Source organism: Tympanuchus pallidicinctus, unplaced genomic scaffold (assembly GCF_026119805.1).
Source record: "Tympanuchus pallidicinctus isolate F22 unplaced genomic scaffold, pur_lepc_1.0 scaffold9, whole genome shotgun sequence".
NCBI lineage: Eukaryota > Metazoa > Chordata > Aves > Galliformes > Phasianidae > Tympanuchus > Tympanuchus pallidicinctus.
Window position 1 is genome coordinate 3489470 of NW_026294813.1, and position 26652 is coordinate 3516121.

Genomic DNA, 26652 nt, shown 5'->3' on the forward strand with positions numbered 1-26652 from the left:
ATGTTCAGTTTGTTTTCTGTACAAACTTGAAATACCTTACATCACACTGGTATGGCTTTCCCATTTTCTCATTTAGCTTCTGTAATTATTTTTCCTTTAGTGTTAAGAAGATACTAACACCCAACATGACTCTCTATTTATTTTCAGTGACATTCTTCACATATTTTCCCTTCCCTAAATCTGGTACTTCTTGTACCAGAATCTAGTGGCATTTACTTTTGCTTCTTCATGATCGTCAAATTCTTTTTTCACGTTTTTCAAACAGCATGAGATTCAACATGAACACTCAGTCCTGCTGTAATTTTCACAACATGCCCACCACGAAGTGCAGTAAACATGATGACGTTACACAAACCAAAGCTAAACCTGAGATATAACGCTACAACAATATTGTAAGATTTACAAACATCTACAACTGTCTTCACAATTAGTATCACCTAGCTAGTTTAGAGGTCTTTGCTTAGTGTTACTAAATTAATACCCCAACATCACTGCAAAACAGTAGGTTTGCAGTCAGATAATGTTATTTATTCATTTTAATCCGCACCTTCTTTAAAATTGATAATTCAGAACTTAAATGTTTTAACAGACACTAGAGAAAAAATGTGAACATTTGGTTAAGGCGAGAAAGGCAAATTCCAGAGAACTGCTTTCAGCTCCCTACAGACCATAAAAAAATGAAAGTTTTATTCTAAATGCGGACAGACTCACCTTATTTGTGTCTATGGCTACCTCGAGGTATAATGCTGAAACTCATGAAAGACAGGAAAACTCTGGCTATTTCAATATTGGTCAATAATACTATGAAATGGGAGAAAATTATTTGCTAATGCCCTGATCATCTCACTGTGCACTTTGGGGGCTCTTTTATTTTTGGCTACTGGTTGGAACTCAGCAGGTGCATTCCTGGAACACATCTTTTAGTGTGGCATCATCCAAAAACTCACAGCTGGTTTGCAGTAAAAACACTAATGAAGATGTATGTCATAGTTAATATTCCTATTAAATTTTCACCTCTCCAGAGAATTAGAATTTCTCTTTCTGCAAGAAGTTTCGTCCTTTACAGAACCTTGCCTGTCAACTGTACTTACTCTTTCCATACTGACAACAGACTGATAGGCATGTGAATGACAAACTGAAGAACGATTTTTAAAAAGCAGTAGGTAGAAACAATAGTGAAAATAAATCATTTTAAATTCCTTTTCTCCAAGACCAAATAAAGCATGTTTAATGAGTCCTTCACATTTATTTTTTTAGTGTGAATTTTCAGTGGCAGATTCTGTATTACAGAAAAAAATTTCATTCTTTCAATTATATGGTGAACTGTGACAGTAGATAAAATAACTCATGAGAGTACAAGAATAAGGTAAGTGGAGAGAAAGCAAAAAATCAAAGTCAGTAATACCTTACTGCAGAAGTATAAATGTTTATTTTAACTGAATGACTTAAAGACTCAGAGATGGTAAATACAATACTTTCCGTAATGCTTCCATAAAGCTATCATCACTGGTAACAAGATGCTTAGTTTCTCTTTCCCCTCAAAATCTTCCTCCAGGCATATTTTATCTTTCTCTTTATTTATTGTTAAACCGCGCTTCACAGAATGTTGGAGAACATATAAGCTCACCCCAACCAAAACACAGGATCAGACTTTTCTAAGCCAATCTAAAGAAATATTTGCCTAATCTGCAGCTGGGAAGTTCCACTTTGTAGGTCACTTATTCCAGAAGTTTTCTCTACTGTTTAACCTAAACTTCTTTAGCTTTAATTGAAGCTTACTACCTCTTGTCCCCTCCACAGGGATTATGTAGAACAACCTACTCTCCACGGTAGTCTTTAACGCTCTTGATAATAATATAATTTTTTAATATAGGTCAATTTGGGATGTCATCTCTGCTCTAAACTGAATAACCACTGTTCCTAAAATCTTCCAACGTTGTGCTTGCCACATCAATCACTGTTGTTGCTTTGCTCTGTGAACTTTTAAGAAGTCTCTCACCATTTTTTTCAAGTACAAAATACTGAGCAAAATACTCAGGCTGAAGACCCACTCAAGTTCAACAGACACCTATCTCACATACAAACATGCCACTTTATATGTACTATACAGCATGTTGTAATCTTTGTCTGTAGCATGGCCTTTTATTTCCTAGATTTTAAATATATCTAAATGCCCCTGAATACTGAACATCTTATGTTTCCACAATTGATTACTTTTAAAAGAGATACAAAAAACTTACTATTACCATTTTTTTCCCTGGACCTCTTCCCTTTCTGACTTACGTATTCTGTTTACTATGATTTGACATTAAACTTCTATGAACTGATTCAATCTACCAACTCAGCACAAAAGTGTTGCAAACTAAGAACGATTTTCTCCCAAGTTAGCAAACTGAATCAGATCAGTAGAAGCACTAACTCATGCCAGAGACAGTGCAAGTCAGTCACCCAACTCTTAATTTTAACATCTGCAGCTGAAAATGCAACCCTAACATTTAAATTTGCATTGTTCTTCATTTTTCCTGTTGCATTCCCCTTCCCTATCCCACAGTCATTTATTTTTTTAAGTCCACAAATAAAGGTAATCTGTCCTGAATTTACTATCATAGAATTACAAAACGGCCAAGGTTGGAAGGGACCTCAAGGATCATGAATCTCCAACCCCACTGCCATGTAGGGCCACCAACCTCCCCATTTAATACTAGACCTGGCAGCCCAGGGCCCCATCCAATCTGGCCTTGCACACCTCTAGGGACAGGGCATCCTATTCTTGGTATCACTAGTAATCAGATTATTGGGATAATTGTTTTCCAGTTTGACTGCAGTTATCTTAGAGCATTTTATTAAAGTTTTGTTAATGTCTCTGGGACTGCTTTAGCCAACCCTTCAATAAGCTTCAGTGAATTCCAACAAGTTTGAATGATTTTAATGCATCTAATAAGTAGTCTCTAGTTCATTTGTTCTGTACCTGAATGTTTCCGTTTTGTCACAGATCCTCTGTAATTAAGCAAAACTGACTGCTAAAAACTGAATTAAGCATTCAAGCTTATTTCCTTTCTGTCTAGAAACGATGTCATCTTGCTCATTCTTCTCCTCTTACTGCATTTTCATTAATCATTTTGCCCATCAACATTGCATCTAAGCTAACATTTTTTTAATGTCATCTTCCATTTTGGAATATGATTATTTTCAGAATTTTTAGTTAGATATCCCAATAACTTGGTGAATAATTTCTTTCCTGCCATACATATTTCTTAACAGTGGAGTTAGACCACTTCTGCTCAAAAAGGGAAACCAGTATTATTTTTACCATTAGCTGCTACCTACAGTTTTTCAGTAGTTTTATATCCTGCCTGCAATTTAATCTAAAGAAACTTAAAAAAAACTCAAACTAATACATAAAGCTTCCTTTCCTTCCCCCCAGCATCTTGTCCTAAAATAAAAGGCATCTTTTCAAATTGTACCATAGTTTTATCTATTGTTGATGTCCAAGTACTAATTTAGTCTGTCAGTATAGAAGTGGATTACCTCCAATTAATCTCTCACATCTTTATGGATTAAAAAATTCACCTCACCTATTACATACTTGAAAATTTGTGTACATTTATTAAGAAACAGAACTTAATTTTTTTTCTGCCACAAAAGTGTGCATCTGAAGATCCATCTCCTTTTGCTAAAGTTTATGAAGGATAAACTTGGAACTATCCTCTAGATTTTAAGTTCAACTGGTATCATTGAGAAGAAGTGCAGAATCTTAAAGATAATAGCTCTGAGTTCAGTGTTTAGCATATGCATTTAAGTGCCTTTCCAATTTGAACAGTCAAGAAAACTTCCCACTTTAGAAGAGATCAGAACAGGTATGCGCTCTTCAAAGAATTCAACTCAATTCAATTCAATTTGAAATAACTGTATTTCAAATCCAGAAGCTTGCCCAACTTCACATACGTAGCTACAGAACATTTGAAAGTATAAATGCTACCTGTACAATTTATTTATATATTGGTATCCTTTTGCTACTACCACTTCCCATTCTTACAGAAAACTAATTTTCTGGAAAAAAAAAACCAAACGCCATCTGTTTTGACAAAATATCGTCCTCAATTATGCAAATGAACGCATTTATGAAAATAAACCTACTGAAGAAACTTAAAACTGTGATGTTAACTGGAGATCTAAACAACATCTGCTGTACCTTCCTTTTCTTACCTTCCTTTTCTTTGGGTTTTAAAGTTTGCTCTTCTTTTTTCTGCTTTGCCTCCAAAAGTTCACGTTTCAGCTGTCGTGCTTCTTTCCGTAGCTCCTCACTGGAAAGGAAAAAATATTTACAAGAATTTAATCTTTTGGGAATGTAAAGCCACTCAGGAGAAGCTGAATCAAAGTTAATGGGCAGTAAATCTCTGATATAAACGAAGGGAATGTACTGACTCACGCATGCTAGGAACATGGCTTAAGAATCAATTAGAACCAAAGAAAGCTTGTATTTTGATTAGAAAAGACAACAAAAAGACATAACAGATGACTTATTTTAAGAGCCCTTTAGAAATATGTCAAGGACATGAATAATAAAACAAAGAACTCCCACTTGTATTTTTAATTTAATATCGTAATATTTAACTATAAGAACCACAAAAAAGAATTTGAAACAGAGGCAGTGCCAAACGAATTTTACACATATTATAAAATTCAGTTTACGGAAGTAACAAATGCCAGCACTCTTGATTTCTTAGATGAACAGATAATGTAGTTGTGATGTGATTAAGATTACATCTGTATAATGAAAAATTATTACATATGAAAATTAATTTTAAAATTTTACGACAACAAACAGGAAATGACAGCAGAAAAAAAATGTGCAAGTCAGTGTGCCAATATCAAGTGAAATGTCTTTCTCTGGCTTCCTGGCTTGTGTCAGAAATGGTATGGTGAGCAGGTCTAGGGAAGTAGTCCTGCCCCTATACTGAGCATTGGTGAGGCTTCACTTTGAGTACTGTTCAGTTTTGGGCACCTCGGTACAGAATGGTTGGAATAGGTCCTAAGAAGGGCAACAAGGCTTGTGAAGGGCTTGGAGAATATGCTCTGTGAGGAGCAAATGAAGGAACTGGGGCTGTTCAGTCTGGGGAAGGAGGCTGAGGGGAGGCCTTACTGCTCTTTTCCAGTATCTGAAAGGAGATGGCAGAGGGAGTGGAGTTGGTCTCTTCTCACTGGTGACAGGATGAGGGGAAACGGCCTCAAGTTGTGCCAAGGTAAGTTTAGGCTGGATATCAGGAAAAACTTCTTCACAGAAAGGGTTTTAAGCACTGGAATAAGCTCCGCAGGGAAGTGCTGAGTCACCATCCCTGGGTGTATTTAAAAACTGTTTGGATGTGGTGCTCAGGGACATGATTTAGTGGAGGGTTGTTAGGGTAGTATGGTTAGGTTGTGGTTGGACTTGGAGATCTTGGAGATCCTTCTCAACCTGAGCAATTCCATGATTCTTCACAGAATCACAAAATAGATAAGGAGGGACTGCTGAAGATCCCATGAACCATCCCAGTGTGAGAAAGCTTTTCCATATGTTAAAATTCAATTTCTTAAATTTAATTCTACACTCATATACTACACTAGTATGAAAGCACCAATAACTGCTTTCAGTTTTTCTGGTATTAGAATCTGTATTTTCCACTTTTTCCAAAACTTAAGTTCCTATTTCTTTTGTATGTGCCTAGGAACTACATGATTTTCTTCTTTAAGTTCCTTAAGTACACTGATAGGTACAATTAAAACTATTCTCTCCCTCTCCTCCTCCTCAAAGAAACTGAATTCTTTGCCACTCAGCAAGAGTTGGTTACAAATGCACTTAGAGTAATGCAGTCCAGCACATCAAAAAGTTTTCTTTAAGAGGGGCACACTTAAAAGTTCTAAGTTATATTAAAGTAATGTGGAAGAAGAACAAACTATTCTTTAAGAATTGTTCATTCTTCACATCTCCCTTTTATTTTTCCACTGGAAGGAGGTTTTTGTACAGAACATAGATGTGCCTAATTCCCTTAGAATCTAATTATAAAGTAATTTTATAAGATCCTTCTATTATCAGTAATAGATAGATGGTAAGTTGATAAAAGACTATGATACTTGGCTTGGGAACTCTAGACTCCTAGACCCTAAACTTCGTACCCTCCTAAACAATGTACCCTCCTAGGCTCACCTTAGGCTCACCAACGTTAGGCAGGGGAGACAGACAATTCAAAAAGCCTTCATGGTAATGAGGAAGCCACAAGAACTGATTAACTGAAAAGCCAAGCTATACTCAGAAGACAAACTTCCAGTTCGTTAGAAGAGAACTGGAAACAACTGTTTAACAGAAGAACATGAAACTGATGAAGTAAGGCAGAATCAGCATGAGGGCCCACAAATTGGTCTGCAACTGCATCCCTTCATATTTTAACAATAGGTCTTTGCAAACGGTAAATTTGCACCTGTGTTTTGTGTAAATTAGCTTTTGTTGGTATGTGGTTGCACTGTTGCCTCTTTTCTCTGGAAAGCTTAAGTCACATCACTGCTTTCCTGGTCCCACTGTTACGCAACAGAATCTCCTCTTGCTCTTACTTTCCTTCCCCCTTTCTGTAGTTTGGAAGCTTTCCAAAGACACTTCCAATATCCTTCTCAGCTTACTTATTCCCATTTTAAAAGTCCCAAACACACAAAAATGGAAACCAAACAAGTAACACAAAACTGGATTTTCTCTTTGTGAAGTGTATTACCAGTATTGTGTACAAAACAACAAATCATTTCCTTTCTGAATTTTGTTTTTTGAAACTAGAAGTGTAGCTAATTCTTGAAATCTTTTATTGCCACATTCTGTGAAGAGCACTTAGGTGAAACTGTTTAAGTACCAAGCTGGATTCTGGCTTGGAGATACTCCTTCTAAAAATAGAACAACACTAACCAAATTTCCTAAACACAGTTTTATATCTTTTGAATGTAAAGTACATTGTAACTAAATGCCACAATTTTCCAAATAAAAACTAGCATTGGCTTAATTGTAAACAACAGTTTTTAACTTTTTGTCTGAAATTGTTAGCCTGCTTATTTTTTCTACAATTACTACAATCTCTTGATTATATAACCCTTAGTAACCTTTTCTGATTGAACATCCTAAAAGATAATAACTGTTCAAAAATGTTACCAATAGGCTTACACTATTCCAGTGCCAAGCATAATTATCATCAGCTAGCTCAACCATATATTCCACATAGAAGATCAAGATAAAATAACTATGTATATGTGTATTTGTCTATATATGCATATAACAAATTGCATACTGAATGTTTCTGAGAAGAATTATAGACAATATTCTTTTTCTGTCAACATTTAGGCAAGTTAGCTCCAGGAAGCACTATGAGAAAAAAAAACAAACGAACAAAAACCTACTTACTGAAGTAAAAAACTAAAATGGAACAACAATGTTAAAAGAATTGTTCATTTTTCTCATTTATATCAAAAATATTTGTAGACAGAATGTTTATTCTGAGAAGAAAAACCCACACAATCAGTTTCAGAAGAAAATGCCTAACTCCAGGGTTTTTAGATGCATCAGTTTGCCTCATGGGATCTCCACGATATAGAAGCTACAAGACACTGGCTGTCTTCAGGTTCATCTCTTACTGCATGTTAAACATGCATGGTGAAACTATCAGATTTCCTGGTAAACTATTTGAATGCATGTTCAACCGACATCTCTGCACTGTTATCTACTACTTGGATTTCTTTTCACAAATGAAATAATTTGAATTTCTCCCTGCAATATGTCTACAATCCTTCTGAACACGGGCCTCAGAATCAGACATGATAGGATCAAACACTCCAGCAAACCACTGCTGATTGCATACTTGGTTCCTTTGTTTTGATTCACATAGAATATAAGGTTCATCACCACACTGAGTACTCAAATTACTTCTTGCAATGACTGTAATCCCATTTATTATCCATTTCTTTCCAAAATGTTCTTCAGCCATTGTATTACCCTGCAGCTACAACCTACATTCCTGATTTGCAATTGTATAATCTATTATTTAGTAGTATTTTAAGTTTTTCTTGTAGCATTCTGGCTAAGTGCTATTTAATTCAAATTATTTTTAATAATTTGTCCTCAGGCAAACTATATTGTTCTCATATAAAAACTTTTTAAATAAAAGCAAGAATGCCAGTGTGCTTATAAACAAATGCTTGGATCTACCTGTACTATAAGCAATAGCTATAAACTTTTTATAAATCAAAAAGTCATCTCTTTAAACCTGAATCATCCTCTCACTTCAGTTTCTCTAAGAGGCAACACGGTTATCTACTAATTACCAGAACTGATTACAACTTTAATGGCCATCTTCTTTGCTTTTGAGTACAATTAAGAAAGCAATCTGTTACACTTACTTACGAAAGAAGAGAGGATAAATTATGTATGTTCATTTCTTGGTACTGTACCTTTTGCCACATTTAGACTCTGCGATGGCAGTCCTACAATTCTTCGTAATTTCCTGTTTTTCACTATAAATTAACATCAGTAAAGCAGAAAGCATTCCATTTTCAAGTCCTTGCCTAATTAACTAGGCTTGTTTTCTACAAGTACTTCAGTTAAAAGATGTAGCCCCCCTGTCAGTGGATGTGAACTTTTTACCGTCCTCACATTATGCATACTGCACGTTCCACATATAGACACATACAGACCATATTTTTCTTATATAATGATTTTTGCCATCTTTATGATTGGCTGAAGATAAGCCATCAATGTGCCCAGGTGGTCAAGAAAGCCACTGGCCCCCTGGCCTGCATGAGAAATCATGTAGGCTGCAGGTCTAGGGAAGTAGCTGTCCCTCTGTACTCAGCGCACTGAGACAGAAAGCATCCCAACTATTGTGGACAGTTTTGGGCCCCTTACTACAAGAAGGATATGAAGTTGCTGGATAGGTTCCAAGAGCAATAACAAAAATGGTGAAATGACAGTGACACAAGATATGGGGAGCAGCTGACAGAAATGAAGTTGTTTATTCTGCCAAAAGGAAGCCAAGGGGAAATGTCATGGCTCTCTACACTACCTCATAGTGGATGAATCTCTTCTTGAAGGAACGGAGGGCCCCATATGCTTCCCGACCCAAACCGTCAGGAAGTGTGCTGCCCTCTTGGGGCCCAGGTCAGGGACATAACCAGGAAACTCCCAAAGCTGGTTAGGTCCACTAATTATTTTCCTTTACTCATAGTGCAGGTGGGCAGTGATGAAATTGCTTAGAGAAGCCTATGAACTACGAAAAGAGATTTCAGGGGTTTAGGGTATTTAATTCAAGGAGTGGAAGCTCAAGTGATTTTCTATTCTATACCTTCAGGGGCAGTGAGGGACATGGAGAGGGCCTGGAAAGCACAAGGAACGGATAGTTGGCTCAGAAGCTGGTGTTGAGCCAGAAACTTTGGGTTCTTTGATCATGAGGCAGTTTTCTTGGCCCTTGGCCTGTTGTCCGTCCATAGAATCCACCTATCTCAAAGGGGGCAACGAATGCTAGCACAGGAGCTAGCGGAGATTATCAAAAGAACTTTAAACTAGCAATGACGGGGAAAGGCGACAAAACAGGCCTCACAAGAGATGAACCCAGAGGAACAATCTTAAGGTGGGGGTGAGGCAAATGAGATGACTTGGCTGAAGTGCATCTACACCAATGCACACAGCATGGGCAACAAGCAGGAGGAGTTAGAAGCGATTGTGCAGCAGGCTAAATCTGACCTAGCTGCTATTACCGAAACATGGTGGGACCACTCCCACATGGAGTGCTGTGATGGATGGCTACAAGCTCTTCAGAAGGAATAGATGAGGAAGGAAGGGTTGTGGTGCAGCCTTTTACATTAAAGACTATTTAAATGTTGAAGACGTTGGGGTTGGGAATGACAGACTTGAGTGTCTGTGGGTAAGGATCAGGGGGAAGGCCTGTAGGAGTGACATCTTGGTGGGGGTCTGTTATAGACCGCCTAATCAGGATGAAGAGATGGGTGATGCATTCTATAAGCAGCTTGCGGAAGTCACGCGATCGCCAACACTTGTTCTTATAGGAGACTTCAATTTCCCTGATATGTGTTGGAAATATAACACAGCACAGAGGAAGCAGTCCAAGAGGTTTCTAGAGTGTGTGGAAGATAGCTTCCTTATGCAGCTGGTAGGAGAGCCTACCAGCGGTGATGCCCTGATAGACCCACTCTTCACTAACAGAGGACTGGTGGGAGATGTGAAGGTTGGGGACTATCTTAGGCAGAGCAACCATGAAATTGTAGAGTTCTCTACACTTGGAGATGTCAGAAGGGTGACTAGCAAAACTGCTGTCTTGAACTTCAAGAAGGCAGATTTTGACCTGTTCAAGGATACTTACAGCAGGGGTCCCTTGGGTAAAGGGTTCTAGGAAGCCTTGATGCTCCTCAAGATGGAAATCTTAAAAGCACAAGAACAGGCTGTCCCTGAATGCCATAAGGTGAATCACTGGACAAGAAGACCAGTGTGGATGAGCTGAAAACTATTGCTGAGACTCTGGAAGAAAAAGAGAATCTATGTCCTCTGGAAGAAGGTACAGGCTACTTGGGAGATTACAAGGAAGTTGCCAAATTATGTAGAAAGGATGTTAGGGGAGCCTGAACTCTCTTAACCTGAACTCAGATTGGCCACTGCAGCCAAAGAGAATAAGAAATCCTTTTATAAATAAATCAATGGTAAATGAAAAACCAGGGAGAATTTCCATCCTTTCCTTAATGCGGCAGCAAATGTGACCCCTGAGGATAAGGAAAAGGCTGAGGTACTCAGTGCCTTCTTTACATCTGCCTTAAGTAGCCAGACCAGTTATCCTCAGGGCATTTTATGCCCTAATCTGGAAGTCTGGGATGCTATGTAGACTACATCCCCGGTGATTCAAGTGGAGACGGTGTTAGAGAGCTCCTCCTCCATCTGGACTGTCACAAGTCCATCGGACTGGATGGGCTCCATCCTAGGGTGCTGAGGGAGCTGGTAGGGGTGATTGCTGAGCCACTCTCGGCCATCTACCAGTTCTCCTGTTATCTGGAGAGGTCCCAGAGGATTGGAGGCTTGCCAATGTGACTCCCATCTACAAGAAGGGCCATAAGGAGGATTCGTTTGTATCAGGGAAAGTTATGGAGCAAATCATCTGGGGTGAGATCACACGACATATGTGTGGTGTCCAGGGGATCAGGCCCAGCCAGCAGGGTTCATGAAAGGCAGGTCGTGCTTGACCAACGTCATCTCCTTCTATGACTGGGTGACCAGACTGGGAGATGAGGGAAAGGCTGTTGATGTAGTTTACCTAGACTTCAGCAAAACCTTTGACATGGTCTCTCACAGTATTCTTCTGGGAAAACTGGCTGCCTGTGGCCTGGACAAGTATGTTCTTTTTGGATAAGGAACTGGCTTAGAGGGCTGTGCCCAGTGGGTAGTTGTTAATGGAGTTAAGTCCAGCTGGTGATTCGTTACAAGCAGTGTCCCCCAGGGGTCAGTACTGGGGCCCACCTTGTTTAATATTTTTATTGATGACCTGGATGAGGGGACTGAGTGTACCCTCAGTAAGTTTGCAGATGACACCAAGTTGGGAGGTCGTGTCAATCTGCCTGAAGGAAGGTCCTTCAAGGGGATTTAGATAAGCTGGATTGCTGGGCTGAGGTGACTGGGATGAGGTTCAACAAGGCCAAGTGCCAGGTCCTGCACATTCGGCACAACAACCACAGCGTTATAGGTTTGGGGATGAGTGGCTGGATGACTGTGAAGAGGAAAGGGACCTGGGGGTGTTGGTTGATGCTCAGCTGAACATGAGCCAGCAGTGTGGCCAGGCGGCCAAGAGAGCCAACAGCATCCTGGCCTGCATTAGAAATGGTGTGGCCAGCAGGAGCAGGGAGGTGATCATCCCCCTGGCCTCTGGTGAGGCCACACCTTGAGTACTGTGTTCAGTTTTGGGCCTCTCACTACAGGAAAGACATTGAGGCCCTGGAATTTGTACAGAGAAGGGCAATGAAACTGGTGAGGGGTCTGGAGCACAGGCCTTCTGAGAAGTGACTGAGGGAGCTGGGATTGTTCAGTCTGGAGAAGAGGAGGCTCAGGGGAGACCTCATTGCACTCTACAACTTCCTGAAGGGAGGCTGTGATGAGGAAGGGTTTGGCCTCTTCTCTCAGGCAACAAACAGGACCTGGGGAAATGGCCGCAAGTTGTACCAGAGGAGGTTTAGGTTGGACATGAGGAAGAACTTTTTCTCTCCGAGAGTGGTCAGGCACTGGAATGGCTGCCCAGGGAGGTGGTGGAGTTGCTGTCCCTGGCAGTGTTCAAGAGGCGTCTGGATGAGGAGCTACGAGATATGGGTTAGTGCTTGTGGTTGCAGTGGTAATGGGAGAACGGTTGGACTACATGACCTTATAGGTTGTTTCCAACCTTGCGATTCTATGATTTTATGATTCTATGATTCTGCCTGAAAGAAGACTGTTGCAAGGTGGGTGTCAGTCTCTCTTCTCAGATGACACGTCATAAGACACAAGGAAACAGCCTGGTACTGCACCAGAGGTGGTTTAGATTGGGTACCAAGACGAATTTATCCACAGAAAGAGTGGTCAAGAATTGGAACAGACTGCCTGGAGAAGTAATGGAGTTCTCACCCCTTGAGGTATTTACAAAACATGTCAACATGGCATGTAGGAACATGATTTAATGATGGGATTCAGATTGATGGGTCAGAGTGTTTGTTAGATTTGATGATTTTGAAGATCTTTTCCTACTTCGATGATTCTATGATTCTGTACAGCAGATGACTCAATATACAGTATGTAAGAGTTTTTTTTTCCCCCTTTCTTTTTAATCTAAATTGTTGAAAAGATGCCTGTTCACTTGCTTCAAGCCTCATGGTAATTTCATCAATATTTTAGTGACTCTTGCTTCTGGTTGGTATTGGTGTTCTAATTTGAAACATTCTTTGCTATATCCTTTTTCTTTTTAATCGATTTCATATTCCTTTTAAACCAGAATTTTTCCATCCAAGTGTGACTTTGTTCTACATCCACATTGGGCATCCCTGAACAATTTTTGTATTTTGAGAACTCTTCATTCTGTCTTTAATTTTCCAACTTAGTTATATAAACTAAATGAAATCAAATCCTGAATATTTGACTGCTAATCTCTAAGCCACCAGCAAAGTAGAACAATGTATCTGAAACAATTCAGCTCACATTAAGAAGTACCTTCATGATTCATCTGCAGTTTAATGTACTGCATGGCAAAGTAGGCCATGTGCATGCAGAAGTACTGGTCAGGAAAGTCTTTCATTGTTCCCCTATTTTCTATAATCCCAAAATGAAAAGATTCTTTCCACTGACTGTTTCAATATATAAACTGCATGATTTTCTTGCCTCCTAGCCTAATACAGTTTCAGAAATTCATGTCACAAGTCACATAAAGTAAGAAAAGCCTAGCAGCCTTATCCATATGGCTGGACAGGCTCTATGCACAATCTGAGGGAGATTACTGGATCTCCTCTAATCCTTGCACTGAGTTTGAAAGAAAGCAGATTTTGGCAGATCAAGATTCCATCCTCATAAAATGAAAGAGGAAGAAAACTGAAAACCACACTAAAGATTAATAACATAACTCTTACCTTCTATAACAAAAGATCTGCCTTCTAGTGGTAAACAAACACTTGTTATACTGTGTACTTAGATTAAGTGCTGTTAGCAACCCTAATGCTAACCCTAACCACAGTGCAGCAGAGGCTGAGGCTCAGAGGATGCACAGCCCATGGCTACCCCCACAGGAGCAGCTCCAGGCTGGAGCCACAGCCCATGGGGAGCAGCCTGCGGTGGGGCAGGAGGGCTGGGACAGCTACCTCCTGTGCAGACAGTGCTGGAGCAGCTCCTGAGGGTAGGCCCCATGGTACGGAGTCGTGTGGAGCAGTGCCTGCAGAGCTGCAGATGGTGGGGAACCCACACAGCATCAGGTGAGGCAGGACGGCATCCCACGAGACAGACTCACATGGAGTAGGGCACTGTGGCCATGGAGAGCAGCAGACTGGAAGTATTACTGAGTGACTGCAGTCCCGGTCTCAGTTTCACAGTATGCATTTGGTTCTCAGCATTCACATCTCTTAGGCAATAAATTACAATAATCTCCCTTACACTTTGAGTTTGTTTTGCATGTGACATTATTTTGTGAGTCATCTCCTCATGAAACTTTTTTTTCATCCCATTTTCTCCCTGTTCTCATGAAGACATGGAGTATGGGAGTGACCTGGTGGTGCTATGCTGCAAACCAGTGTAAAAGCACCATTGCAGACTCTCATAGGATGTAAAGTGGCACAGTCCTTTATCAAACTGTGATTTAGGGAAAAGGTGCATATATTCAACATTATACTCGTAATGACAAAGCCAAACAGATGTTAAAATTCATCTGATACCTATACATCAATCTCAGGAATACCTTCCAGGCATGCTCCAGTTTACCCAAGCTCCAGTATAAACTCCACTCCAATGCAGAGTAGTTACTACTCTTTCTTTAAATTCCACTTAAGCCCCGAGGGAGGCCCAAATTGCTTGAGATTATCTAACTTGCAGTCATTCCCTGATCTTGGTATAAACAGCATCAAATAAGCTGATTTTCTTTCACAACTCAAGTACTTAGCTAATGCCAAAAAAAATACAAGCAGCCTTCATAGCCAGAGGATTCACTACGGTTAATGTGAATTTATAATGGAGAAACGACTCCATGATTGAATAACTGAAGAATATTCTCCACCACTTGACTTGGTGTTTTTCTAACAGGCTTTAGTTTGAGTAAGAATTAATCTGCAGAAATAATGTTTTCTGTAATAAGCAGTATTAGTTTAAGTGATCATTTTTGATGGTGCAGCATGTTATTTCCTTTCCTCTTTTTAATGTATTATAATCACGTTATTAACATTATTATTTTTGAGGCCATTTCTTCTCATTTCTTTGTGCTAGCTTTTCATTCAGAAGTGGCAGAGGACTATTATTATTAACTGGCTATACTTAAAATAGTAAAATTATTTACTAAGTGTTACTTGAAGTAAACATAGCCAGAGAATAAAAAGAAACATATTAATTTTACAAAGTCATTTTAAAATTATATAAATAATAAAGGAATGACAAGATGTAAGTTCTTTACAGAGAGAGTGGTGAGGTGCTGGAACAGGCTGCCCAGAGAGACTGAGAATGCCCTGTCCCTAGAGGTATTCAGGGCCAGATTGGATGGGGCCCAGGCAGCCTGGGCTAGTATTGAATGTGGAGGTTGGTGGCCCTGCCTGTGGCAGGGGGTTGGAGATTCATGATCCTTGAGGTCCCTTCCAACCCTGGCCATTCTGAGATTCTGTGATTGTCATGTGAAACTATAGTCCTTAATTGAGCAGCATCTGATAACATCTTCTGTCAGTTTCAATTTTCTCTTAGACTGCTTTCAAGTGTAACCTATTCTAGAAGTTAATATGTATGCCTATATACTAAAATTAATGTGAACTACTTTTACACCGCTCATGTGAATTTCACAGCAGAATGGACGATGTTAATTCAGTTTAAACAAAAAATCAATATCTGGTACCATATTATCTATTATCTCTTCAAAATGTAACCTAACGACAAAGAAGTCCTGGACTCGATTCTCTCTTATTATAGGAAGATATATCTCTTTTAAAAAACTCATTAATTCCATAAGAAGGATATTTTATTATCTCTTATATTTATTAATGATAATTTTCAATGTATATTATTTCAATAGCAGCCATGAAAGGTCATGCTGGAACTGACAAGCACAGATCTCAGGAACACGTAGAAGAATCCCTGTTTAGATGACTGCTTTTGATTTCTGCTAGATTCTCTTGGAAAAAAAAAAAAAGTGCCATATCCTGTTTGGGAATTCCAATTTTAAATTAAATTTGATCTCTAATCATAAAGTAAAGTAACATAAATTATTGTATTTGTACAACTATATGCAGAATGTGAGTAAGAATCAAGGGAAATGGCTGTTCCACAATGTCACAGTTCTGGAGGCTTTTTCCAATACTCCCCTTCTGCCCCTTATAGTACCTATAGAACATACTATTCTTGGAATGGGTAGCAAATTCCTCCATTTGGCATGCAGATCTAAGACTTTTCTAGGATTCAAGAATCTTATTTTATCTGGAATACGTTACTGTTCATCGTTGATACTGCAAGAATTTTACAACTGTAAAACTGCAAAGGCAAATCGAAAATTATGGATTTGGAATATACATTATGTCTTTTTGCCAATCTGGTTTTGCTGTAGGAAGGAGTCAGACAGATGTCTGTCTTCTGCAGACAGTACATCGCAGATACATCTCGCATAAGAAGATGATATGCAGAAGAACTTCTTTATGGTAAGATGACTAGAGCAGGTTTCCCAGAGAGGTTGTGGAGTCTCCTTCTATGGAGATATTCAAGACCCATTTGGAAACATTGTAGGGTACCTGCTTTAGCAGGGGATTGGACTTTATGTCGAGGTCCGTTCCAATCCCTGCAATTCTATGATTCTGTGATAAAGAAATGGTAGAAGACATTCACCATTTCTTAGAAATCTGAGCTATATATTTTGATGTAGGTGCTAAGTGCAGTGCAGTATGGATGTGCTAACAGTTCATGCTGTTTCTTGACTTTAATTTGCTATGTTACTATTTGCATTTAGTACTGTAACCCTTAGTTTAAAAGGGTTATTTTCTATATTACTGCTTGCAATTAGTACTTTAACCTGTAGTTTAAAAAAACTTCAGCATCAGAAGTATTTATGGATGAATTACTACTATTTATATATTTTATCTAGGACTACTGAGTGATTTCAGTGCTGAAATATGATATGATTGGCATATTTATTACAGAATACTCTGGCATCCACTACTGTCTTTCCATTTCCATAAACCATTCTAATCACATGATTAGAATATCAATTATCTGATACTTTATTTTAATGTAATTATGCACGCTGGAGTATAAACTGGATTTTATGCCAGCTATTACAGTACTGTGCAATGAATTCATATAGGCTGAGATTGATGAAGAATGTTACCATTTTATTCTATTGGAAGAAGTTTAGGAGAACAGCCAGACCTACAGACTGAGCATGATAAACATAGGCAAGAGGAAAGGTATTAAACGACAGCAATATCTTTTGCTAGTGCAACTAACACAACAGGAGAGGAAAAAAAACAACAAGTTTCAGGGCATATGAGCTCTTCTTCAGCTAGTTTATTTTTCTTTCACAGTTAGCCTAATAAAGGGTATTAGCTTTCCCTACAAGAGTTGTTTCATTTATATTGTTCAGCCACTGGCTATACTGCCAGAAACAACAGATGTATGCATCAGCACATGTATAGAAGCATAAATCATAGTTTTATCTTAAGGATGATTTTATGCACTATCTGTACTTCTATTTTCACAGTAGATTCTGGAACAGACAGGAGAACCTAACTTTTTCCAGACTAAGAGAAGAACCTAACTCTGGCTAATGTAATATAGGCAACACTGTTATAAACTAAAAAGAATAACCAGAAAACCTCTGTGAGACTGCCAGCATGCCTCATCCAGAACAACTGGTATGTATTTGTATCAACTGGAAACATGTAGCTTCACATGTGATAGAAGCACATTTACCTTTTTCTTTGTGGTCTTGCAGCTCAGCACATTTTTCAATCATGGTTGTTGTGGTTAACAAGTTTCCTTCCTCATCTGTCACTTCTAAGTGACAGTTTGCATTATGAATTCTTGTTTTAGTCCCTTATCACATAATCTTATGACTCAAGCTTCATTCCATCAATCAAACTTCTATGAAGATTTAATTTTCCACTAGGATATCTCTCTCTAAGTAACTTCTATTTCCTAAACATTACTTTCCAGCTTTATACTATCTTGTAGTTTCACTTAATACAAATTGTCGGTTACCATTCTCCAAATTTAAACTGCTACTGAAAACTTGACTAAAAGCTCCTACAGCATAATTTATGTTCTCCTTTAACTAGCTTATCTATTTTACAGTTCTTCTAAATTTCAATGTCCCTCATTTTACAAATTTCCTCTTTTCAACCTTCCTTTTATCATATATTTAGCCCATAAAAAAATGATCATTTTTGATCTACAAATAACTTGAGACAAGTTAGTTCGACATGTTGTCCTTTAGTAAACCAATTCAGCATATTTTTCTATCAGCCATTTATCCTTGTCTTTAATTACTCTTATTGTCAAACCAAGACCACTGTATTATATTGTTCTATCATAGAAGAAACAAATCAATTTCATCAGTCATTCTGAAAATTCAGAAGGATGGTTTCTCCAGATAAGTAAGAGAAGTCTTAAAGAAAATACTAAATGCTTTGGAAGTAATCATATCTGCTTCTTGTAAAACAAGAACTAAGATGTAATGAAAAGCTCACAAAAGAGACCAGAAGGGCAAGGAACTAGTGTGACTAAACAACAAAGTTTAATAGGTTATTCATACTAAATAGTTTTATACCTTTAAACTTTAACCTATGGCTGGCAATACAGATTGTAGAAGATGGTATGTTAAGGGCTACGACAAACTTTAAGGAGGAAACAGCTGAATGTATTAATACTAAAATGACTGAATTAAGTAAAACAAGAAAACATAAAAGAAGGTAGAGGTCACTAGGGCACACAGGATTAAAGGGAATAATAAAGCGAAACAAAACCACTGCTGATAAGATAAATGATGTATTTGTTTCAGCTTTCTCAAAAGAAGATGTTAGAGAGATAACTCTAAGAACGTCATGTGATTTGGAGGTCAAGATGATGTACTATCAGAGCTAGAAGAAGAGTTATCAACCAACTGAAACATGATAAATCTCTCAAGAATATCATCTGGAAGGAACACAAGAACAACTGCTTCACTAACTCTCCTTAAAAACTATGTTGTATCAAATGCTCTGATAGTAACAAATACCATATATTTCAAACTAAAGGAATGACCAAGAAAACACAGTAAATTTCACGGCAACTTCTCACGAATAGTTTAAAATACCTAAAAAAACCCATGCCTAATGGTGAGTCTCTATGCTGTTTCAGTTACTAAGTAGTTTCATCCCAATATGTTGGTGAAGGTATGGATGAATACAGTAATGGACAGTAAAATGAAGACCTTTAGACATTCAAAAATGCTTTTAAAAGTGCTATCAGAAAAGGCAAATGGTGTGAACAAACTGAAAACAAAGTACACTGTGAAAAAAAGTATAGCTGATCTGGGACAAGAATGAGCAGTACAGTACAGCAAGAGGTAATAATTCCAGTTGAATATTCTAAAAAGCTGAAGGAGATCCTTGACACTAATGTTTCTGGAATATCCAAAATCAGGAGATTTTACAAAGAAAACGGTGATTTTACAGGGTTTTAAGTCCGGAGAATGAAAAAAATGATAACAGTAACCTTCTCAGATATTCTGATGAAATTCTCTTACAAAATTGAAGGAGATTCTGCAGAAAGAAATGTATCTTGTATGCCTTACATGGCTCTGAAGTCACAGAACGAGCTTATGAAAAGATTCTGAGTTTTATTAGCAACGACTTGGTGAGTACCCTCTACTAACCTGTAGCTGTGAAAAAAAACAAATATATAACATATTCTGTTACAATTCACATTTAAGGAGGATAATATAACAAATATTAGAGAGGCTCTAACAGAAACAATAGTATTGCTCAATTGAGCATACTGCATACAAAACTGGATAACCCATATCAAAATAGCCAAATCATAGGGGAAGGTCCAGAAAAGATAACCATATTCTCACCACTAAAAATTTTTGAGGAAACATGAAAAAGTGTAGAAAAATACTGCAGACTTCTAACATCGAGTCAAGGATAAATTCAATGAAATCTCAGTAAATTATGTTAATAAAACGTAATATTTTTAACTCCTCAGATGAGACCACACAAATCTATTGCAAACATTTGCTTTGCATTGACAACCTACTTGATTAAGAGCATCTCAAACATTTACACTGAAAACAGAAACACTTTTTTAGAATAATTAATGCCAAAATGAATTTCAGAAAAAATAGAAGACTTCATTCCTTGAGATTATGCCTATTGCTTGATGGATCCCTCTCCCACTTCTCTAAGGCAAACAGTACTGGCTACTGGCCAGCCAATTTTACTTGACAATCATCTACATTATCCACTGAGGCAAAGCTATTTAGCACAGCAGCATATGCCTAATGGAGATTTTCCTCTCCAAGCCTCAATCTGACCCTCCATTTTATAAGTGTTATCAGTGCTCATGATTATTAAGAACCAAAACATTTATATCATATCATTATATCATATCATGTATCATTAGAGCCTTCAGAGGAAAATAATGCACAAAAAGATGGAAATAAATTTCTATAAGCTCTGTAATACCTGTGTGCCATTGCACATTTAAAGTATCTAAATAGATAGATTGAACTAAGAGGGACAATACATGCCAATTACATATCACTTTTTCTTGGAAATTGGATAAAACACTTGCTCTGAATTTTGCCTGCCGTTTCCCAACATCTGATAAAAATTTGTACCAGATGGAAATGATTGCAACGTGAACAGCACTCCCTTCATGTTCTCCATTCTGCTGATTTAATCACAGACACACTGAATCTGATAGTAATGAAACAATAGACTTGTTGTTGATGAGATCACCAAATGGTTCCATAAAAACCTATCAGACGCTGTAAAACCTAGCCACCACAGACATACAGAATCATTTTTTGACCTGCCATATCACCTGTCTCTACAAAGTAGTAAATTCTGCCATACAAGCAGCCTTAAGTAAAACAAATGGTAAACTTTACTTAATTTGAAATTATATTGAAAAGCCAGATTCAAAAAGGAAAATCTTGCCAAAAATGCTTCACAGAGTTTGCTGGCTTAGATACTTCTAGATTTTTGCATCCTTCCGTATTATGAAATGGCAGCATGATTCCCCAGTGAGTCTGCTCTGCAATCTCCATATAACACACATTTTAAACAAACAAATCACATTCACATATTCTGCTACTGCAAACTACTACTGAAAGCTATATTTGAGTATACAATAGCGCTGAGCCACTTTCAGGATTAATGCCAAATTGACTGGAAGGTCAGTTAAACCTTCTACTGAATCTACCTATATTCTTCCTGAAGTAAATACAGATTCATTTTTTACTAAAATTTAAAAAGAACAGATCTCTGAAGAGAAACAAAATAACTTAATTCTTCTAAAACCTCAACATTATAAAAAAGTGCTTTTCTGTACATAAAAATGTCATCAACTTAATGTCAGTTTAAAGACTGATTTGCAGAATGTTTCAAGTCTAGAAGCAATCACTGAGCCTCACTCACAGCTAACAAAAATTGCCTCTTTCCAATAGTACTATTTTATCCTCAAAGGATCCAACAGGGTGATTCATCCAGCCTCAGGATCCTTCCTGGCTGCCCCTTCTCCTAGGGGCTCCTCTGATCCAGACAAGGGAGAGCAGACTGGAAAAAATTTTTTTGGCAGCAAGAAAAGAACCTAGCTGGAGCACTGCGTTCCCCAAGCCCTCTCTTGTCACATGAAGAGACCACATGTACATGCTGTGGTGGGAAAGGCTTGCAGGATTCTCAGGGACAGTCAGGAGTTCCATTGTCAGAACAATTTATCTGGCCCACATCACAGTTGTTTGTACAGGCATGAAGGAATCCTGAAGATTCTGAACGCTAGGTATGAGCTAGATGAAATACTCTGGTAGCAGCGAACTGTTTCCCTTCTTCTGATTATGGCAGATAAGACAGTAAACGTAGCACTTCAGAGAATTAATTGCCAGAGATGTACTGTGCAACACATTCACACTAGGCCAAGTAATACTGCAGAAAACAATTACCTTTTATGATCATTTTCTATCCCCTAGAATTCTGCATCTCACCCCCCGGTCAAGCACTGCAGCTCAGTCTACAGCTGCTTCTGTTTCAGAAATTAATAGTGATTAGAGGATCTTTTATTAACTCCTTGCCTTACTTTTATGATCCCTCCTCTAAATACCCTGTCAGAAGGAGCAGACCACATCCAATTGGGATTTCAATGAGAAAAGGCAATTGAGCCTCTCTGGCTGTCCAGTGAAAGGGGAAATTCCTCATGTTTCACCATCTCCAAAGCTTGTTCATTACTCAGAGTCCAGAGATTACAGATGTTAGATATGAGAATTTCATATGGAAGGCAAATTATAACACAAACAAAGATTTGAAGGAGCCTGAAAACTATACCTAATCAAGTATGGGACAGAAATGTCTTCAACAGAACAAGCTGCAGGAGTTAGTCACAATTTTTCATATAAAAAGAACCTGAACGTGTAAAATGAAACTGGAAGATGGCAGATCTAAAACAAGCAAGAGGAAATATTGTCCACACTGGTTAAAATTAGACTGAGGAACTTACTGCCACATGCTATCTCAGGCCAAAAGCATGACTGGGATCAAAGCTGCTAGATATATTTATGGAAGAAAAATATACCGAAGACCATTAAGCACAACAGCCCAAATGAATTTTCTGACTAAATAAGCCTTAAACTTTACATTGTTGGAAACAGAAAAGTTTCCCAGTATTATCCTAGCCCTACTCTGTTTCTGGCCACTATCAAGAGACAGAGTATTTGACTAAACAGATCTTTGATCTAATCCAGCACAGCTTATTCTTAAATAAATTGTGACTTCTAAACACTGACATTTATTACTTTGAATTAGCAACATATAAGCGTGGAGTGACATTTTCCATTTTGGAGAGGTCTCTGTCTAAATGTGCACAACTACATTTGTTTTCTTGCTTTATTTTTGGATGAAATATCTCTTTGGTAAAAATAATATTCAGAGAAAGCAATATGTCATTTTCTGTGTTTGAATGGAGAGAAAGTAAGCATTTTTCACAGCTCTAAAAAGATCAGCTTCTTTGTATAATGGAAAAAACTTGATAAAATTTTGAAGGTAATGGCTGTGGGATATGTAAATATAAAAAGAAAAATACATTTCTAATTTTTAGGTGATGTATAAACAAATAAGGAAGGAGTTAATAAGCAAGATCTTTTCCAATATAATCAATACTTGACCCAGATTTAGGACATGTGTAAAGTGCATCCATTTTGAACAGTTATCATATGTAAATTGCTCTGGAAGTAATTCCTCCTATTCATTTCCATATCCACAACAGATACAAAAAGCACAATAACACTATTCAACAGAAAAAATTCTGAACTAGAAAACACTGCTATTCAACACAGTCACCACCATTAGCTATGCACTTTCACCAGCAACAAGAGCCTGCATGCTGTGTTTGTAAAAGTCAGCACCAGCAGAGGTGACCCGCTATCATTGTTGCCACTGTGAAACGCACCACCCACCGCCTCACTGCGCTCACACCCGCTGTTTGGTCTCCATAAATGTCCCACAAGCATTGATGAAAGACACCGGTTGCCTTTTTTTTTCTGTTGGAAGAATTCAGTGACACACTTTTGCTTTATCCGCACTTCCATGTCAGATACCATTCTGTCAGAGTGCCCCTCTACTGCCATCTGTCATGTGGCAACAGCCTGGAATGGAATACTGATGGGAAGGTTCAAACTGCCATACCACCAGCCTCCGATGTTGTGGTCCAACATAATAGACTAGGAGGCATTAGTTTCAGAGTAATCCTCATACAACAGTTATGCCATAGCTGATACAGTTATCCAATGAATGTCTGGACTATAGAATTCATTACAATGATGTAATCATGATCAGAAAAACTCCCCCAGCTTCTCACAGTATAATCAAACATATCTGCATTTGTGCCCAGTATATTCTGTGCATCTGATGTATTTCTTTCACCATAAAACTGGTTACCAAGGTCACTATCATATCAGCTTCACAGTAATTCTAGTAGAAAAGAATTCAGCAAATTGAAGTGATTGTTCTTTCAGTGATCATTAAAATCTGTGAAGTCTGTCAAGAACAAAAAGAAAGGTTCAATGATTCGGTTATAAATGAATAAAATATATTTTACAATCTTTAATCTTAAGAAGTACAACCTGTGTGCTGTGTTATTTTACAGTAGAAAATTCTAGCTGATCTTCTTACACCAGATGGATTTTACATTCTTATGAAGTAGCTCCATCTCTAATCTCTTCCTCTACCCATTCCTTTCCTCACTTGAAGGAAGAATGGCTCCAAAATGACTCTTTCATTATCATACCACATCTGTACATTCATTAAGCATGGACCATTTGTGAGCCAGAAAAAACATTTTGGGGTCTCTTTACAATGAGTAGTATTTTCAAACTGAGCTAAAGCAAGCCTTAGAGAAATTCAAATCAAATAGAAAATATGTTCTATTTTTACAGTAGATCTCAAATTGGACCTGAATCACATGATGTAATAAAACCAAACTTTAGATGAACATCTTACCCCATATAATATTTAAAACACTTTTTCTGATTTGAAGAGCAAAACAGATAATTTATTAATGTGGAATATTACTTATTTCTAATCTGTTTTATAATGGTCACCATTATTTTTCGTTTTGGTCACTGCAGAAAGACCTGATTGGGATAATTAGACAAATCCACAGACACTTTTATACTTTGTTTTTCATGTAAATAATTCTACTGTTATTCAAACTAAATTTCATTCATTACATCTGAGCCTTAAAATGATGTACAGTGCTGAAAATGCTAGCAGATTTGAAACATTTGGGCTGAAAGGCACAATTTACAAGTACACTTGTAAATAAACATTTGTAAACAGTAACATTAAGCTAATTTAAAGCATTTAAAAAGAGATGCACAAACTCCTATTTTATCCCACGTGCAACTCTTACTACCAATCAACAAGTATTCTGCTCTCATAGTTTTTCTCTATTTCAGGTTCTAGTCAATTGTTTCTGTCTTTACTAGCTTAATTCACTATAAAATAATTGCCCAAATTTTATAATCAAACTGGCATATATACTTCCATATTTAATAACATAAGAACAGTTATTTGTAGCAATATCACCAATGTCATTAACTTGCTAAGTGCTGTAGAGGGCACTTATTTTTCCAACATTAACATTTTATTACGCATGTAATATTGTTATGTATAAGTACTCAACAAAAATGTAAAAGAAAATAAAAACAATGCAACTGCTTTACTACTGCTTAAATAACAACTAATATATTAATATACAGCATAAACCAACATATTTATATTTTACAGAGTATAAAGTAATGAAATTATTCTTAGTGAGTTCTGCTGGTGGGTCCCATTTAATAGACAAGTCAGTTCAGCTGCAACAGTAATCAAATATTCCTATAAATTGCTGAAAACAGGCCATTTGGGGTAAGAAACAAGAAGTTAGGGAGTGGATCCTGTGGATCCCCACCCGTAGAACACAACAGACAATTGGCATTATATACAACCCTTTCAACATTTTCTACTTTTAAAGGTAATGTTTTGTGAGTAATTATCACACTTTGCAGGAATACTGTAATTCAAAGATCTGTCTGAAAAGCCAGTACTCAGAACTTAAAATAAGCATCAGTTAGCTAAAAATCGTGAAGTTTACCAGTAAATAAGTAAAAATCAGTGCTTCAGATGTCAGACAGATGAAATGAAGTGATCCAAATTCAAAAATCAAAGGCTGCTCTTTCTAAAAAAAAGAGCATTTTCTTACTGAAATTACTGTCAAGAGAACATTTAAAGACAGGCAATACCAACGAACAAAAATAATACTACAAAGAAAAAAGACTAACAGATCATAGCAAAAATATACTGACTGTATAAATATTTACTGCAAAAATATAAAATAAAAGGCCTCTCAATACACTGTCCTAGGGTTCATCTTCTTAGTCTTTTTCTTTAAAAAAAAAATTTTTTTTTTTACACTACACCTGTTACTCACTTCTAAAATAAAGGTGACTAGAACACAGAGAATGGATCCCATATCCTTCAACTCTACTTCTCCTTTACACAAAACAAAGAAGGCTATTTTAATAATATTTTAATATTACTCCTTTCCAGTATGAAATAATACTCCTTTCTAGTATGAAAGGCATGCACAATAAAATAAGCAAAATTAATACAAGTGCAGAATTTTTTTTTTCCTTAAAAATTCTTATCTATTAACATGATTTTATTTTATTTTTTTAAATTACTGGCAGCATTCTGGGTCTTGTTTTAATTTGTTGATTTGTCAATAAAAGCATACTTCCATTTCCACTGATCTTCCAATGATGAGAATTAATTATTCTCAAGTATTCTTTCATTAGTATTCATTCTATAGACTTAGGTGCAGAAAAAGGTAAGACTAAAGTAAGCTGAAGTCAGTCATTGAACTTGAAGGAAAAAAAAAGGATTTAAGAAATAAGTTAGCCAGTAAGTACTGGATAATAGTAGAAAAGGGAGGTTTTTTTGTTTTAAAGAAAAAGTTAAAACATGTGGCAGAGGGCCCCAGTTAGTAGGCTGCAAAAGGAGTAGGGGATTCAGCACATATTTTATTAACTCAATTTTCTTTTCAGCTTTGCAGTTCACCTTTAAAATAAAAGCTTAGGTTCTGCTGAAAACAGCAAAATTTGTGGAAAATCCATGGGGAGGCTCCAAATCCTTGGGATTTGTGGATTTTCTGTTTGGACAGATTTT

At 37.3% G+C, this 26652-nt stretch overlaps 1 protein-coding gene across 1 annotated transcript in view; it reads right to left on the reverse strand.

Moving 5' to 3' along the window:
- CWC27 (CWC27 spliceosome associated cyclophilin) overlaps window positions 1–26652 on the reverse strand; it is a 117081-nt gene that overhangs the window by 31948 nt on the left and 58481 nt on the right. Inside the window, exon 11 of the mRNA XM_052670451.1 lies at window positions 4207–4304. Within this exon, the coding sequence (XP_052526411.1) occupies window positions 4207–4304 (98 nt within the window). The remainder of the gene's footprint in view (window positions 1–4206; window positions 4305–26652) is intronic.